At 49.5% G+C, this 17,073-nt stretch overlaps 1 protein-coding gene across 2 annotated transcripts in view; it reads right to left on the bottom strand.

Moving 5' to 3' along the window:
- Positions 1 to 16,464, bottom strand: part of LOC116951185 (protein bicaudal D homolog 2-like) — a 51,272-nt gene extending 34,808 nt beyond the window's left edge. Inside the window, exon 1 of one of the 2 annotated variants that reach the window (XM_032969660.2) lies at positions 15,003 to 16,464. In XM_032969660.2, the coding sequence (XP_032825551.2) occupies positions 15,003 to 15,341 (339 nt within the window). In that variant the 5' untranslated portion in view covers positions 15,342 to 16,464. The remainder of the gene's footprint in view (positions 1 to 15,002) is intronic. The other variant, XM_032969661.2, reaches the window with a different exon arrangement.
- Between the last annotated feature and the right edge of the window lie 609 nt (positions 16,465 to 17,073).

Consider the following 17,073-nt stretch of genomic DNA (forward strand, 5'->3'; position numbering starts at 1 on the left):
GGTTTTTCCCTCCACATTTAGAAACATGCGTTTTGAGTATTTGGCTGCTATACATTTCCACACGATGATAAGCCACTTCGTTGAACTATCATTTGTGGCCAGGTCGCTTCTGAAAAAGAGATGCCTGGTAAAATAAAACTAGTAAAACAGTAACATATACACTGCTGTGAATGGATCCGTAAGTTCGAATCCCAAGCACGGCTAACATCATTGTTGTGCGACGCCTCAATCGGTCTTTGGTTGGCCCCCTACTTCACTGACCTGCTTCGACCAGCGTGGTGAAGTATGGTCGAACAATAACCATGACCTGAAGGCGTGGAGATGCCTTCAGCAAGCAGTGGCTCTACAAAGGGCTGTAATAACTATTACTCTATACACGTACTATTCCTACTACTCTACAATGTGTATTACATAATAGTTGTAATTTAAATGCATAGTGACACATGACCTAGTGCCATCCGTGACATGAATGTAAATGAGTTGATGCCTGTGGCACTGTGTATCGTGACAAAGTGAAATTAAAAAAGAACTTATAACCAAACTTGCATTGCGTGCTGAACGAGGCATGTAATTCACTCTGTACGATACACATGGCTCGCAGATAGAACGAAAATGCCGCCTAAAAACAAAAACAAATCGCTCTCGTATTTTCTTTCTGATCGTACCAAGGCTGTGTGCCATGCAGTCCAACAACGAGTTTGACATTTCACTAAAATAAAATATAAAGGGTTACGCAGCCACGGTGTGACGGTCAGCACACCGGACTTGCGATCCAGAGGTTCGATCCAATCTCCTGGCGCGGCAGTAGAAACAGCGGCGTGAGTACTCAAATCCCCCTGAAGAGCGCGGTTAATCGATGGGCAGGTTGCATGCGGTGGGGTAGAGTGTGGGTACTCCCCCCTCTTTCGGTGACATCTGGACAGCGTAGAAGAGTTGGCCAAATACACTTTACAGAGGTTCTCTGTGTTGTAGGCCCTTCAATCAGCAGTGGCTTTAGGCAGTGATCACAGGTCTGCACTTGGTTCAGTCACTGGCGAGATTTGGAACGGTGCATTGAAAAAGTTTATTACATTCCATCATCGAGGTTTTTAGGTTAGATCGCGTTAACATAGATGTGTCGTTAAACTCGCCACCACCCGACACGGCCGATTATTAAGGGTTTGTCACGTAAACAGAACATGGCAATTCGTTACGAGTACAGCACAACGGTGTGTTGGAGAGTAAACCCACAACATTTACAATTCGAGTACCACAACATTTAGACCCCACGACATTTACAATTGTGGGTTTGCTCTCAAACACATCGGTGTGCTGTACTAGTCACGAACTGGCATCTTTTGTGTACGTGACAAACCTTACGAATTGGCTGTGTCGGGTGGTGGCGGGTTTAACGACACATTTATATATTTACGCGATGTAACCCAAAACACCTCCATTACGGATAATATTGGTCGCGAAAGCCTGACTACGTGATAAAATGCGCGCATTCCTGTTTCGTACGTGATATAAGTGCCGGGATAAAATCACAAACATAGCAATGTCATGCTCCATTTCGTCGCTAGTACAGCACACCGGTGTGTTGGAGAGCCAAGCCACAACATTTACAATCTGAGTACTAAGCGACACATTTATATATGTTTACGCGATCTAACCCCCCAAAAAAACCTGTATTGTGGATGATATTGGTCGCGAAAGCCTACGTGTTAAACTATCGTACTGTACTTCTATGCTCCGTGTTCTAGTCAGTTCCACTTCCACCAACCAACGCTGATTGGTCCTATCGGCACACACGGCGTGTGGAGAGCCCTCATCCAGCAGTGGGCTGACAAAGGGTTGTACTTTACACATGTAAGAAAGTAAATGGGGAATATAAGTGCCCACGAGAATGAAGTTGAATTTAATTTCACGTATTTTCCAATGATGATCACCACACAAGTATCATGTGATGCCATTTGATTAAACTGACCACTGATGAGCACTTCACCAGATACCCGGCATCATCACCATCATAATCATCAGCCATGATCGATTCACCCCTGGTTGGAGTTCTCACGAATGCCACTGTCGTCTCTTACAGTCTATAATGCCTGCAGTTAGTTGTTCAATCGTTTTACATAGCTGCAAGGTTATATCATTTTTGGTTACATATGGTCGGTAAAAGGTAAAAGTGTGGCCCTGAAATAACTAGCTCACGCCACTGCTGGCGGAAGGGGCCTCCTCTTGCAGGCCGGCTCAACGTCTTGGAAGAGGTGGGAGTTGCCCACACTTTGGCCTCGCCACGCGGGACCGACCGATCAACAAACTGTGGCGTCATTTATTCTGCTGGGTGGAGAGAGGTGCGCATGGATTTAATGAACTTGCACCGTTGTCTCAGCCGGAGCTGGCCCCGCCGAGAGACGGAATTGCGCGTCCGGTGCTCATCCGTTCATCCGTTCGGTATTTTGAGCCAGATGGCCACGATTGGAAAAAAGCCTCACCCCAAATTTTGACCCAGGCAACTGCAGAGCACATACTAAGTGGTACTAACCTTCCATTAAAAATCAACAACAACATTTAATTACCACGATTAAAAGACAAACAACATATATACTATGAAAAAAGAATCAAAATAGCATGCATTTATTAAAATGTCATCAATGACCGTCAAACCACTTGGGACACTGTTCCAGTGCCCTACCAGGCTGTTGTTATTATTAATTGATTTAAAACACAGTGAGCCGCCAGCTGAATGCCGTGAGGAATGTGGCAATTTCAAAGCAGCAGAGAACTTGAATGCCATCGATCTGGGCGACAGTACGGAATGGACAAAATTTGCCATTCATGTGCTGACCAATACACCGCTGCAGTAACCATTTTTAAGTGTAAGGCGTTAGCAAATGGACAACTCAACCAAACGTGGGCCTGGTTCAACGAGTTGGCGGAGAGATCATCCCTGCAGGCGTTAGGTCATCTGGTGATTCGGTCGCTTACTGTGCTGACCATCACAGCGTGGCAGCACCCGCACACACACACGCGCGCGCTTATACGACAGCAAGAGACGTTCCCGCTTACGCATGTAATTAGGGGCTTCGGCGACCTGCCACAATGCAGCACTAAGCAACGTCGTCGCCTTTCCACCGGGGGCAATCAAGCAGAGCCCACAAACCCCCAGAACTACATCAGCACTCAACCTGCAAGCACATCCCCGGCCTTTTTCTCTTGCGTTCGACCGTGTGAATGTGTCGCATTCTTTCACCGCTGTCTAATCAGCTTCCCATTGAGGGGGGTTGTGTACCACCGCGCAGGAGGGACAGGCCCCTGTTTGTGCCCCTCGTTAACGGATGCCCCAGCGTGAGCGGCGCCACAGAGGGCGTGCAAACATCGCTGTGAATACGAGAACCGACCACAATTGGAGGTCAGGGCAAGGGTCCCGCGGTTTGAATGTGTGTACAACGCACGTGCTAAACGTGCGGCCCTCTTTGTCAATGCACTGCTGGATGAGGGCCTACCAGTGCCGTGTAGATGGAGGGGGGGGGGGGGGTTAATGGAAGAGGTCGAGGTGCAGCCTTGAAATGTTTTTCTCACGCCACTGCTGGTGGAAGAGGCTCCGCTGGAGCGAGCTCGACAGAGGCCTTCTCGAGGGGCTGTTGGCGAACCATCGAATCAAAGGCGATCACCGCATCGCGCGCTTTCAGATGCGCTTCCGCGGCCGTCTGGAACGCTCTTCCTTCCGATATTGGGAAGCCACTGGAGCTATGCACTGTTAAATCATCTCGTTTGAAACGCCTTATTCTTTCGAACGGCTTTTTTTCTGTTTAGTTTGTTGTCCTGCACCTCAGATTTGCACTGTTGGTAGTGTGCGGTGCGAAAGAAGTCCCACATACATAGATATATACGAGACATTAAGCCTCAGATCCGGCAATAGGTTCCCCGCATCGCCGCGGATAATGGTAACTGCATTTGCACTGAACAGAGAAACCTATAAAAACAATAAAATAAGTATATGCTATGCGATATTTGGGTTAAATCGTCGCTAAAACCTGACCCTGCGCATAAACCCTCCTATTAAACCACAATCTTTCATAACATTTGGAAGCCTGTCATGCTTGGCCATTCTCCGAGAGATAAAAGCAAAATAAATACTGCAGGCAAGGGCTGACGTGGGCACGCCCACGTGATGAATGCTGCCTCTCTCTGCCGCACTGAAAGAGCCTGGATCATCCATCACCTCGCAGAATATCGGGATTTAGTAAAAAATAAAAATAATAATGTGCTATTGCTCTCCCCGTTGCACCTTTGCCGAGTGCTAGCCGGAATTGTGGAGGATTGCAGTTTGAGCCCAACGGCCACCCTGGTTAATACTGCAGGCTTTGTAAATCGAAAAATACCCCCGCTGTAAAGTTATTCGAATAAAAAACAGTAGGCCATGTGTGCCTGCATCACGATCCATTTTTTTTCCCGTGTTTTTGCTTTTTGTTTGTTGCGGATGCACCCGATTCAAGAGCCGAATGGCTCACAGGGCTATACCAAATAAATGAAACTGAAAACTAAAACTGCTCGCGACACTACGGGAGAGTATGTCTGACACACAGCCCCCGCGGGATAGCCTTACATGACAAGAATGGCATTAATACGAAGTAGACTAGTGACTTCATTTGAACCGGCAGCTCCCATCTTTTGTCCTTGTTTCGGGGGACATGCACAGTCAACGTTCGACAATCATTAGACAAACGTCAAACGCCGAGCAGAATGAGTAAACGATACGATCTGCTTCAGCCTATCGTGCATTCTGCTCTGGTTCCCCACCACCTGTGCATACACGGGGGAAAATTGCTACAAAGCCTATGGTTTAATTGTAATGATTTTAGCAATTTGTCCGGCTCTCTCCAACTATTACGGACAGTCTGGATGTAATTATTACCACCGCAATCACCATCATCAACGACCAACAGTTTTTTTTTACTTGATTATACGAATTCAGCACAGGGGCTCTCTGAACCTTCACTTGGGAGGGGGGAAGGGGAGAGGAGGAGGGGGACTAACCTCTACCCTCACCCCCGCCCCTTGACTCTAGGGGGCTACATCTAAGCCACTAACAAGTGTGACCACGCGGTGTTTTCGTGCCCCCCCCCCCCCCCACGTGGTGAAGGCTGCCCGTCGTGGCCCGCGTGCACACCCCACGGTGAGCCCAGCAATCGGGAATGACAGTTTGCTGTTCCCTGTGTCAGGCCGCATGCTGTGTGTGTGTGTGTGAATGTTCTCGCCCCGGGGATGAACTGTAAAAGGCGGAATGCTGAACACCCTCCCCTCCCCTCCCCGCCACTGCGTCCTCAAGGATCTGTCCAACACAGGAACGCGAGTGCTGCCGCTGCCGCCGCTGCTGCTGCTGCTGCTGGCCAACGTACAACATCAACAACAACAACGAGCCGCAGGCGAATGCCACAGCGCGCGCTTCTGCGCTGCGGGGATCGCGCGCAGAGGCGAGAGAGAAGCGCTGGACGAGTTCTCACTCTGGTGTTTTTTTTCTCACGATCAGAGGAAACAATAAAGATGCTCGGTGTAGTCGGCACTTTGCTTCGTTCATCATTTCGTCGGTTTTTTTTTGCAATGCTTTGCTTTATGTGCCCCCCCCCCCCGCGCCCCCCTTGTTTAAATGAAATATTTCACGAAATATTTCACTCTCAGGGCGTTTTTGTTCTCGTTGCATTGGGCTGCAGGTGTCGATATGAGACGCGGAGATTGTGTCCGCTGCCGCAGTCGAAGATTTGAATTCGGAGGCTGTGCGGGTCCCCAATCTCATGACTAAGTAGCATTTGCCACGGGTGTTGACGTGGCGTGGAGTGACCTTTATCCAGCAGTGGATTGATAATGATCATAATTTGTATGCGTACATAGAGGGGGGGGGGGAAACTCCACACATTAGTGAATAACGCTGTTCAGGAAAATTGCACTTCTTCGTAATTGTATGAATAAGGGCAATTTTCCTGAAATGTCGCCTGTTACATTTGTTACTTTCAAAGCAGTGTCATGGACAAAAATGCGTTCTTTTGCTATTTGTGTACCACTGCCAATGCAGTAACACCATACCAATTGCATTGTACATACAGTGCTATATATATGTACACACACGCGTATATGGGCAGTGGTCCAAATGTAAATGTAGAAGTCACGAGATTTAAAAAAAAAACATTCATCCTGCAGCCCATGTTCACCGCTTCTTCCCCGAGAGTTGCTTCTACTAGGAGAGCGACAACGGTGTAACCATCGGCCGCACGGCAACATCGACAGGCCCGACGAACACATCCCCTTCATCAATGTAAATGCAATGACACGCCGCACAGGTGCGGTTGCGGCCATGCGGCACAAACTGTGGACCGTAGGGTGAAAATCCTTGGAGATACACAGCGATGCATCGAGACACGTGGGAGACGAACATGAAAAGGCAAGCCACAGCACTGCGACCGTGGCCCATGTGGCACAAACCATGGGCCACCGCAGTCAACCCACTGTGGCACGCGCTCCTTCAACGGAAGATGAGAAACAGCAACACCGCACGAACGAACTCTCTCGTCGCGTGGCTGGCAAGGCAGGCATTGGCATTTGGCTCCTGAACGCATTGCTGCCATTATGGGCAAAACTATAAGAGTACAGCATGCCACTGCAAAACCGGCCCATTCAGACCACTTAACTGCATTGGGTGTGTTATAAACTCCCTCTCTCCGAATCAATGCAATGAATGATCGCGATTCAGGGTGGCTTTCAATTAAATTCCGCGATTGGTTCTTTTTAAAAGCCTCTTAGTGGCTGCAGAGGTGATGAGTATCAATTACGTACAATATGCGAGGATAATAACGAAAATTCCTCGACGATTCGATGGGAGTATTATACGCTTGCGAATGCATAATTCCACACACCACAATGCATTGTGTGAAACTCCACTGCACGTGTGAATTAAACGACGCACTTAATCCTCGAATGTATCATTTACATATCGACACTCCTGCGCGAGTGACACACTGATGTCAATTTTAGTTGTAACAATGATAATAATAATAACAATAACGTTCCGGATGGGCCACAGAGTTGAAATTTTAAATATAACTGAGTCTGTGCTTTTTGTCGACGGCGACAAAGTGCCCGCACATGGGGCCCTGCAATTGCCTGCTCACGCCACTGCTGACGGAAGGGCCTCCACTTGAGGGAGCTTAAGAGAGAGAGAGAGATCATTTGGCCTACACTACCACGCTGGCCAGATGCCTTGGAACAACTAACCATACTTACTGTCAACACGTTTTTTGTTTTTGTTTTACCAAGTAAGGCCCGCTGAGCTTCACAGCCCTTTTTCGGAAGCGACCAGGCCACGTGTGATATGTCAACGAAGTGGCTCATCGCCACGTGGAAATTCATCGCGGCCAAATATTCGAAACGCACGTTTCTACACGTGGAGGGAGAAACCGGAGGACCCGGAGGAAAATCCCACGTGACCACGGGGAGAGAGATAGACACGCAAACTCCAAGAATACAGGCGTCAGGGTCCGGATTGAACCCACGTCCTCCTGTACACCAGGCAACGTAGTAAACATCTCGCCACCGCGGAGTGCCCACACTTTACCCCAACGCACGCGACCTGACCATCTACTAACTGTGGTGAACCTCATTGGAAACCTCATTTTCCAGTAACAAAATATGATCATTGGTTTTTTTTACCCTTTTATCTGGCAACAAAACTGCCGGGTGAACAGAGGGAGCGGGTGGGGGGGGGGGAGTATTTAGGAGACTTGCACCATTGTCCCAACTGCCACGCCTGGGGATTGAACAGGCGGCCTCTGCATTGCAAGTTGACTGTGCTGACCATTAGCCCACCCACGGCAACATTCACCGATGCTAATGACTAGAAAAATGTGAAAGCCAATATCTTGAAATTTGGGCCCCAAAAACGTATAACTCCCGACGAGGATCAGCCTACAGTTACGAATTGCTTCAACTCTCACGCTGAACCCTTACACGCGTACAATCCGCCCGCCCTCCATGCAGTGCGATGCCATGGCCAACAAACATCAGATGAATGTCGCTACCTGCAACTAACATAATAAGAACGCAAGCGTGTGGCTAAAGTAGCACGCACTGTTATCATGGTAACAGAAGAGATGCAATCGAGTGGATGCGAAGCTCCTTTTAAACCTCGCCACGAGTTCCCTAATCCATAATTCCTTACGCACGATTCCCTATCCTGTTCTTGGCACACTTGAGACCACTTGAGAGTCACGTGCAGCCGCGTCAGATGAGCTTTCAAGTCGACTGCCGGCCGATGCCAATTTTTGTTTGTTTTGCGCGTCACGGACGCGCTTCGCACGGGGGGGCCGAGGCCGGACACAGGGCACCGGCCAATGACAATGGGGTGGCAGCGGCGTGGCGGTCCAGATAAACGCGGCTTTTGCTGCAGAGGTTTACGCGGTTCGAGAGCGGTGGGCCGCCCTGGTTAACGCACGCCACGGCGTGCGATAACCGGCAAAAAAATGCCTCGCACCGTCTGGTTCACCGGCGCACGTTAAAGATCCCCTGGCGTTGTTTGATCCGCAAGAGTTAGGCCAGCAGTGAGCGCTGGAGTCGTGGTCCGGATTCGCCAACAACAAAACATTGGCATAAATTACACAGCCGAATACTCACTTTTAATATAAAGTATATGGAAATCGTCGCCCCCTTTACTGAGAAAAAAAATTGGGCAGGAGCTTACTGAAAGAAAGAGTTCTGAGACTCAAGTGAGGCTCTCTCCTGGACAAGCAAGCATCATGAAATGCTGTGAATTCAATTGTTTGCAATTATCAAAGTGAAAGTGATATCTTGTTCAAATGAGCATTAAGGCAGTGCCCTTCTCCTGTTCACAGCCCAGAGCCAGTGGTAGAAATCCTACCGATAGAATAAGCATGACAGTTGACTTCCCCACAAAGTGGTACCAATTCTATTTACCCCACAAAGATAATGGGCTAAGTCGACCCCTATCGAGGATTTGAACTCACAACCTTCCAAATGTGAGCCGTTCACTCTACCATTGAACCACCTGGCCCCGAATATCTGCAATTATAATGTGCCGTTGTTATTCCTTGTGTCCAACAGGCACACTCCAGAGCTCTTAGGTTTTTTTTTCCTCCTCAAAATCTCCACGTTTCCAAATTCACGTTTTTATTCCAATAACTGAAAACTCACACACTTGTCAACAACACTGCCTTACCATTGGCAATGTTCCAGACAGTGTCCAGATTATATATTAACATTGTATTGTGTATATATTATATATATTTTAAGGCAGTGTTGTTGACAATTCTTTTTATGTGTTGTTAATTGTGCTTGTGCACCATTGCCAGTGCAGCATCAACAAATAATTAATTCCAATAACGAGCGCTGCATTTAAAAAAAACACATCATAATTTGGAAATCGACATTATGTTTTTCAAATGTATGTTATTTTGAAAATGTGTGGTTCGTCTCATCCACGCTGCTTTGAACCACCACCCTGCAGGTAAACACGCTTCTCTCTATGTTTCATTCCTCACATTGTTCGACTTTGGAACTCCCTCCCATCACCTCTTTTCTCAAGCTCTTCAAACCTTACGACCTTGCTTATTCACGTGTCCATGCACCAGACCAGTCCCCCTGGGTAGCTGCGTGGGCTACATGTCTGCTGATGATGAAGCAACTACCAGCGCATTATAGTTACTCAGTCTATGGGTCTCGATGTAAGTCTCTGGGTCTCGATGCAAATCTGTGGGTTTCTGTGTGAAACTCTGGGTGTCTATTTAAGCCTTTGGTCATCTACGTGAGTCTATGGGTCTCTGTGTCAGTCTCTGCGTCGCTCTGCAGCAAAAGAGGCTGGCCATCGAACAAAGATGGTCACGGCATCGTGCGCTTTCACATGCGCTTCTTCTGGAACGCTCTTCCTTCCGACGTTAGGAAGCCACTGGAGCTAAGCACTTAAAAAATCCAAGCTGAAAACTCATTTCTTTAGAACGGCTTTTTTTTTTGCGTTCGGTTTGTTGTTCTTCCCCCGCGCCTCCGATGAGCACGGTTGGCTACGTGCGGCGCGAAAGAAGTTCAACGTGCACGCGTACGGACGCCGTCGTCACATTGCTCAGGGAATCCCACCTGGACGGGGCCGTCGCCCGAGACTGGAAAACCCCGAGGCGTTTGCCCCCCTCAACGCTGAGCGGCGCGTCGTGACTGCAGGCGCGCCGCTTCCTCCACGTCGCGAGTCGATCCGTCTCGCGGCTCGGCACCCTGGCACAACGAGCAGCACTGGATCGCAAGGGCGTGAACCGCGCGAACTCAAAACGAATCGAAATCCATTCTCCGACGAGAGGCGGTTGCGACGAAGTGAGCACCGTGAAAATGCCACCTTGTTTATGGTTTTCCCATGATGGACCTCGTGTCGAGGCAGCCGCTGTCCTGTCACATCTCTGAACCTAAAATTGGTACCTGGGGCGATGTGTAAACATCACCACCGGGGAGACAAAGGCGGCCGGATATGGAGTGCTGACCGCTCCCCCCATCCCAACGCGTCGACCTTCCAAAGGAGCACTGACCCCACAAATCTGTGAGGGCTATACCGGGGAAAGCGTTGTCTTTGCGTGCGTGGCTACTGGGTGGGCTTCACCAATAAATGTGGCATCTGTGCAAGTTTGCACACGTGGGCCGAGCAAGAATGCGTGCCCGTTCCGAGTGCGGACGCCTGCGTGCGCGCGGCTGCGTCGGCCAGGCCGCGTGGTTTTTTTTTCTTCGCGAAAATCGCGACGCAGAATTGTTGCATCCACGCCCGCGCGTTCTGACGACGCTCCGTTCGCACCACCGCGTGCGTCAAAGCGAAGAGTTCCAAAGCCGCAGCAGCATTGATTCGCCCCCATTGCGTGGAGGACTCAAGAAAAACAAGTCAACGGAAGAGCAAAGAAAGTTGCTTTCTTTGCGCGATTGAACGTGGGCAGTCGATGCTGTCTTGTACACTCTTGTACAAAGCGCCGAGCCAGCGGTGTTAATTCCACATTCCTACGGCAGGGGTAATTCGTAGGAAGCGACTGTGGTACTCATTATTTTTTTTATCAACACCCACCGACCAGTGTGGTGAAATATGGGCACAAAATCCCATGACTGACACAGCCTGGCAAGGCCTTAATGCAGTATTAGGCAGAAGAAGCGTGGGGCAGTGTAGCGCAATCAACAGTTGCACCGTACTGCTATGCTCCCACGTCTATGCTCCCCCACCTTTACCAACTGAAACTGAGCAGTGTGGAGAAGTATGGTCACATCCCAGCAGTGGATTGACTAAAGGTTTGTAAAGGTGCATTGAATGCAAGGCTGAGTCGAGCCCCAATTCGATTTGAATTCACAACCTTCCAAGTTTCACGAGTAGAACACTCCATCCACGCTACCACCCGACAAGTACTATACAGCGGTGTCAGTCAACCTTGCGAATGAAATTCGTGCGACAATGTTGGCCTGTGGTAGGGTACGTGTCACATTTTCATTTAGCCAATAATGCCTGAGTGAAGGTCTATCATCGGGCGTGACGATGACTCTTAACTGCCCACCGGATATCAACGAAAGCGCAACTCTGATTTGACGAAGTGAGCGGAGTTACAATGCAGACACAGACCGGGTTACTGATTGGCTGCGCTGATAGTATCGGTGGCAGGTCTGTGTAAAGCGTGGAACGTTGGGCGAACGTTGGGCTCAATGCTCTCAACCGCGTGCAACGTTGGCTCGACGTTGCATGTGGTACCTGGACGGTGGAAGATTTCATGCTCCTCACACAAACATTTAATACATGAAGAGTGAGCTAAGTGACAGCTTTAGTCGGCTTGGCCGAGATAATAACTACATGAAATTCACAGCCTGAGACATGGACTCGAACTCCACAGATTGGTGTTGATGAGCCCAAGGCTACGACTGATATAAACCATGCTGACTAAACAATTCTGGCCAGATAGCATAGAGTTATAAGATCCAAACCCCAAATAAATGTGCTCGATTATGATATTAATCGATGACAAAATAATCCGCCTTTTGCCGTGCACTCAACGCCAATACGTGTTGAGGAAACACCGGCATGCGTTTCCTGCTATGCCCTGTCTGATAAGGGCTCTGGCACAGTCGGGAGCAAAGCTTGTGCATCTGCCAGTGATCTCAGTCAAACCCATGGCACCTGAAGGCTGTCCCGTGACCTCCTGCCAGCAGCGACCCTTCGACACTCGGACGTAGCCTCGATTGTGTACCTAGCATGGCACAAGCGCCGTGGAGACGTCACCCCCAGCGCAGTGGCTGTTGTTGTGACGAGCGCTTTGTGAACGGCTTGCGCTGCGTGGGCAATCTACCGCGTGCACCGCGGAATGCCACCTACACACACACACCGCGCGCGCATTGCCCACGATGCAGCCGGAAACGTAACTTCCTTCTGAGAATCGGCTTGCGATCACGGACTGGCTCAGGAGTGGCCCCGCTGTGCAGAGCCTGCGGGGAAGGCAAGGAGCACCCCCCCCCCACGCCCAGATCACCGCCTTCGAAAAAGCATTGGTGATTCAGGGTGCTACTTGGCGTGAAAACAAATCAACAGAAAAAGCTTTAGGCCCCAAACAGCTCAGGGGACCACGAGTTAATGAGGGGGGGGGGGCGGTGGGAAATAGGGTTCAAACAAATAGTTTCGGCTTTAATTCGGATCGTTGCGAACATAACAAGCTGTTTATTAATGAAAAAGCGAATTCGTGCCTCTCATGCACATGGGCCTAATTCCTCACTAGATTGTCCAAAACGCTGCGAGGCCAGGCTCCGAGCAGCACAAGGCACTACCACTAGAGTACCAGGTAGGACTATTCATAATAGCCCGATATATATCAGCCTATACTCTATCAAATATTCATACGCGCATATGAATATGCTGAATGATTCATCTTATAAGTAAATGGACAATAGTTTATGTATCTATGTTGACATTATTTCGCTCCGTATGTAGCCATACATGCCAAGTAGCACCCTCGATCACCAGCTGGAACAGTCCAGAGCCAATCGGAGGCTCTGGACTGTTCCAGCTGAAATGAAGCACCGCTCTCAACTCTCCTCACGCGACGCATCTCTCGTCTCCACCTCTTCATAGTGGGGTGGTGGTGTTGGTGGTGGAGGGGGGGGCAGCAAAAAATAACTTCTGCTTCGAGCCCTCCAGCGAGCCAGCAACCACCACATCTAGAGAATCACCTCTCCACACTGCCCCCCCCCACCACCACCACCACCACACGTGAAACGTGATCAAATCAAACCTCTTAAGCCACGCAAACCAGGGGGGCACACATCCTCGTCGTCGCCGTTACCCTTTGCTCTATTCAACTTGCGAGTCTACGCGGCACTCATTCCCGCAAACCAAAGCACGCCAGATGCAGGCCACGAGCTGAGCAAGGTGCAGCCTGCTCGGGCATCGTATCAAGGACGGCAGCATTGGCCAGATCGTTTTAGTTGCTTTCCAGCGGACAGGCCTTGAGAGCATTGCACCGTTGCAGCGTGGTTGGTGGTTGCACGCGACACGCACGCAAGGCACGCGGACGTGGAGTCGTGCCTCCGTGCTCTTTGTGACCAAACACATCCTGCCTGCGACTTGACGACAATGATACTGATAATGCCTGATCATGATAACGCAACACAGCAGTGTGGACCCTTGTTTAAAAGTGTGTAGGGGGGGGGGACATAATACAAGGGGAGGTGGGGGAGGGCGCACGATACTCAGTGTTGGACAATCTTTAAGCAACGTCATGGGACCTCTCGATTTAAAGCTTTCGTGACTGCAAGGATTCATCTTCTTTGGTTCTTTCGGTAAAGTCACGTAGAATGAGAATAAAATAATACATTTATAAAATAAAAGAACACAATAATATTCTCACGACGTTTCGGCCACAACACAAGCGGCCTTCATCAGGTGAAGGGGACGATACTGTCTGGAGGACAGTCTGGAGGACAGTCTCGTCCCCTTCACCTGATGAAGGCCGCTTGTGTTGTGGCCGAAACGTCGTGAGAATATTATTGTGTTATTTTATTTTATCAATTTATTATTTTATTCTCATTCTACGTGACTTTACCGAAATAACCAAAGAAGGTCATGGGACCTCCTTTGCCGGTACCAAAATATGAGAATAGGTTTTCCCCTTTTTTCTGGCAACAAAACAGATGTTAAGATGTTAGAACACCAAACTGAAACCTTTTACAAGGAATCATGTCTGTATTAACCACAATGCTTATGGTCAGAATGCAAAAAAACATACTCTGATAATATATGTGGCATTGTCTTTGAAACTTATTGGTCCACACCAGAGACAGCTTTCTTTGGAGCCTCGTCTCAAAACGGTGTTAGACTATTGGCGTCCGCTGGTCTAACACCGTTTGAGACGAGGCTCAAAAGAAAGCTGTCTCTGGTGTGGACCAATCAGTTTCAAAGACAATGCCAATATATTAGCAGAGTATGTTTTTTATGTTTTCATTCTGACCACAAGCTATGTGGTTAATGCAGACGTGATTCCTTGTAAAAGGTTTCAGTTTGGTGTTCTAACATCTTAACACCTATTTTGTTGTCAGAAAAAAGGGGAAAACCCAATGATCAAATCTTGAAGCAAACACTAAACGCTAGCAGAGAGAGTGAGGATGACGATCTGCCTTGGTGTTAAAACATCGTACCGACATTTGTTTGACTCGACGACCAAAGATTAACAATAGAAAGTTGGGCTGGACATTCAGCAGCGGTTGGCATGGAAAGTTCGCAATGATACCGATGACGACAATGACACTCGTGGTGGTGGTGATGATGATGATGATCATGATGGTTCTCAATCATCGTGACCTACGATGATGGCATTGCTTCTGATGACGACGATGTAAGACGCGCTGATTAATGCTGATGACATGAACACGGATAATCATCATCGTCATGGATCATCGCCACAGTGAGCCCCCCCCCCCGCCCCCCGACAATGTTGAACGACTATCGCGGCCCCCATCATCACCTCCTTGAGCAGGTCCATCTCTGCGCGCATCGCCTCGTACGCCTGTTCGAACGCGTCGCAACGCTCCTGCAGCGCCTGCTTCTCCTCCAGCACGGCCAGGCCGTACTCGGCAGCCTGCACCTTCTCCCTGCTGCTCGAAGCCAGCTCGCGACTCAGCCGCTCCAGCTCAGCCCGGAGAGACCCCTCCGAGGAGGAGGACGACGAGGAGGGAGACGAGGAGGAGGAGGCGTTGCGCGGCATCGTGGCCCCCTGACGCCGCCTTTGCTCCGGCGACTCCGCCGAGGAGCTACCGCTGCTCTCTCGCTCCTCCGACGCAGAGTTCAGTTCTTCTCCGTCCATGGCTACGCATTTAAGTTCCACGAGCTCTCTCTTTCTCTCTCTATATATAATATTTTACTATACATATATAAAATCGACAGGCTTGTCTGTGACGGTAACCGTGTCTGTTTCTAAGTTAGGTTTAGCTGTCCCGAACTTGGAATTATCTTCACGATCACACCCACCAACCACCACCACACCCCCCTCTACCCCTCTACATGATGATCCAGCGCCGTTCTTCCTCGTGTGCACAGGAGTTGCTGCTTTGTAAGGGGAGGCTCAGGGTCAAACTGTGAGCGTGGCGCGTGTGAGTCTGTGATGATGCAGTGTTGAGAGGCGTTGACGCGAGCGAGATGGTGAGCGACGGGCGTTCTGAGCGTGCCACGTGTGACGACGCCTGTGTGACGACTCGATGCGTGAATGCGCGTGTCACCGAGTCTACGCTCAAGTGTGGGTGTCACCGAGTCTCAGCTTGCGTGTTGTCACCCATAGCTTGTGTGTGCGTGTGTGTGTCACCGAGTCTCAGCTTGCGTGTTGTCACCCATAGCTTGTGTGTGCGTGTGTGTGTCACCGAGTCTCAGCTTGCGTGCGACTGCGTGAGTCTTTAAGTCGGTGTGACGTGAGTCAATGGCGGAGTGCGAGCGCGTGCCGCGCGCACCGCACGCGAACTTTTGTGCGACCTGCGTTGTTGAGTCCGACGTCGGGGCTTGCTGTTGCGCCCTCTTGGTCCACCTGTGACCTGCGCCGAGTCGACGTGAGTCTGCGCTTTGCGTGTGAGCGTCAAGTCATTCCTGGGTCACTCTGCGAAGTCCACGTGCTTTGGCTGATTGTGCGCGTGAATCCACGTGGGGTGTCAGCCGAGCCGAATCCGAGACGAGACTCGGAGCGAGTCTGCGTTCATGCCTTGCCGTGTGTGTCTCTCTCTCTCTGCGTGTGTCTGTGTGTGTGTGTGAGCCTGTGAGCCTACGCGGAAGACTGCGGTACGTCAAAGGCGCACGCACGCGCACGCACGCGCGACGTACGCGTGAAGTGAAAGCAGTGAGAGAGAGAGAACAGCCCAGGGAAGTTGCCACTTCGGTCTAGAGGCGTGTAGGTAGCGTGCCCTCATTGGCCGTTGTGGAGAACTGCAGGGTGAACGTGCCGGCTCCGACTCGCTTCGAAATGATCGTCTGGATTAAAAACTTGGGTACTTTAAAACTGATTTTTTTTTTGTGTTGAGTGTGTTGTCGTTCCGCCCCGCCACCTCCGATTAGCGCGGTTGGCTACGTATGGTGCGAAAGAAGTTCAACATACAGACATACATACATAAATACAGACGTACAGAAGTACATACAGACATACAGACTACATGCATACAGACAGACATACAGACATACAGACGTACATACAGACATACAAACGTACAGACGTACATACATACATACAGACATACATACAGACGTACATACAGACAGACATACATAAATTCAGACAGACATACAGACGTACATACAGACAGACATACAGGCATACGTAAATACAGACGTACATACAGACGTACATACATACAGACATGCATACATACAGACATACATACATAAATACAGACGTACAGACGTACATACAGACATACATACCAAAATAGAGACGTACAGACAGACATACAGACATACATACATACAGACATACATACATACAGACGTACAGACGTACAGACATACAGACGTACATACAGACATACAAACGTACAGACTTACATACATACAGACATACA

The sequence above is a fragment of the Petromyzon marinus genome, chromosome 42 (genome assembly GCF_048934315.1).
Source record: "Petromyzon marinus isolate PM22_M1 ecotype Great Lakes invasive population chromosome 42, UKy_Petmar_22M1.pri1.0, whole genome shotgun sequence".
Taxonomy (NCBI): domain Eukaryota; kingdom Metazoa; phylum Chordata; class Hyperoartia; order Petromyzontiformes; family Petromyzontidae; genus Petromyzon; species Petromyzon marinus.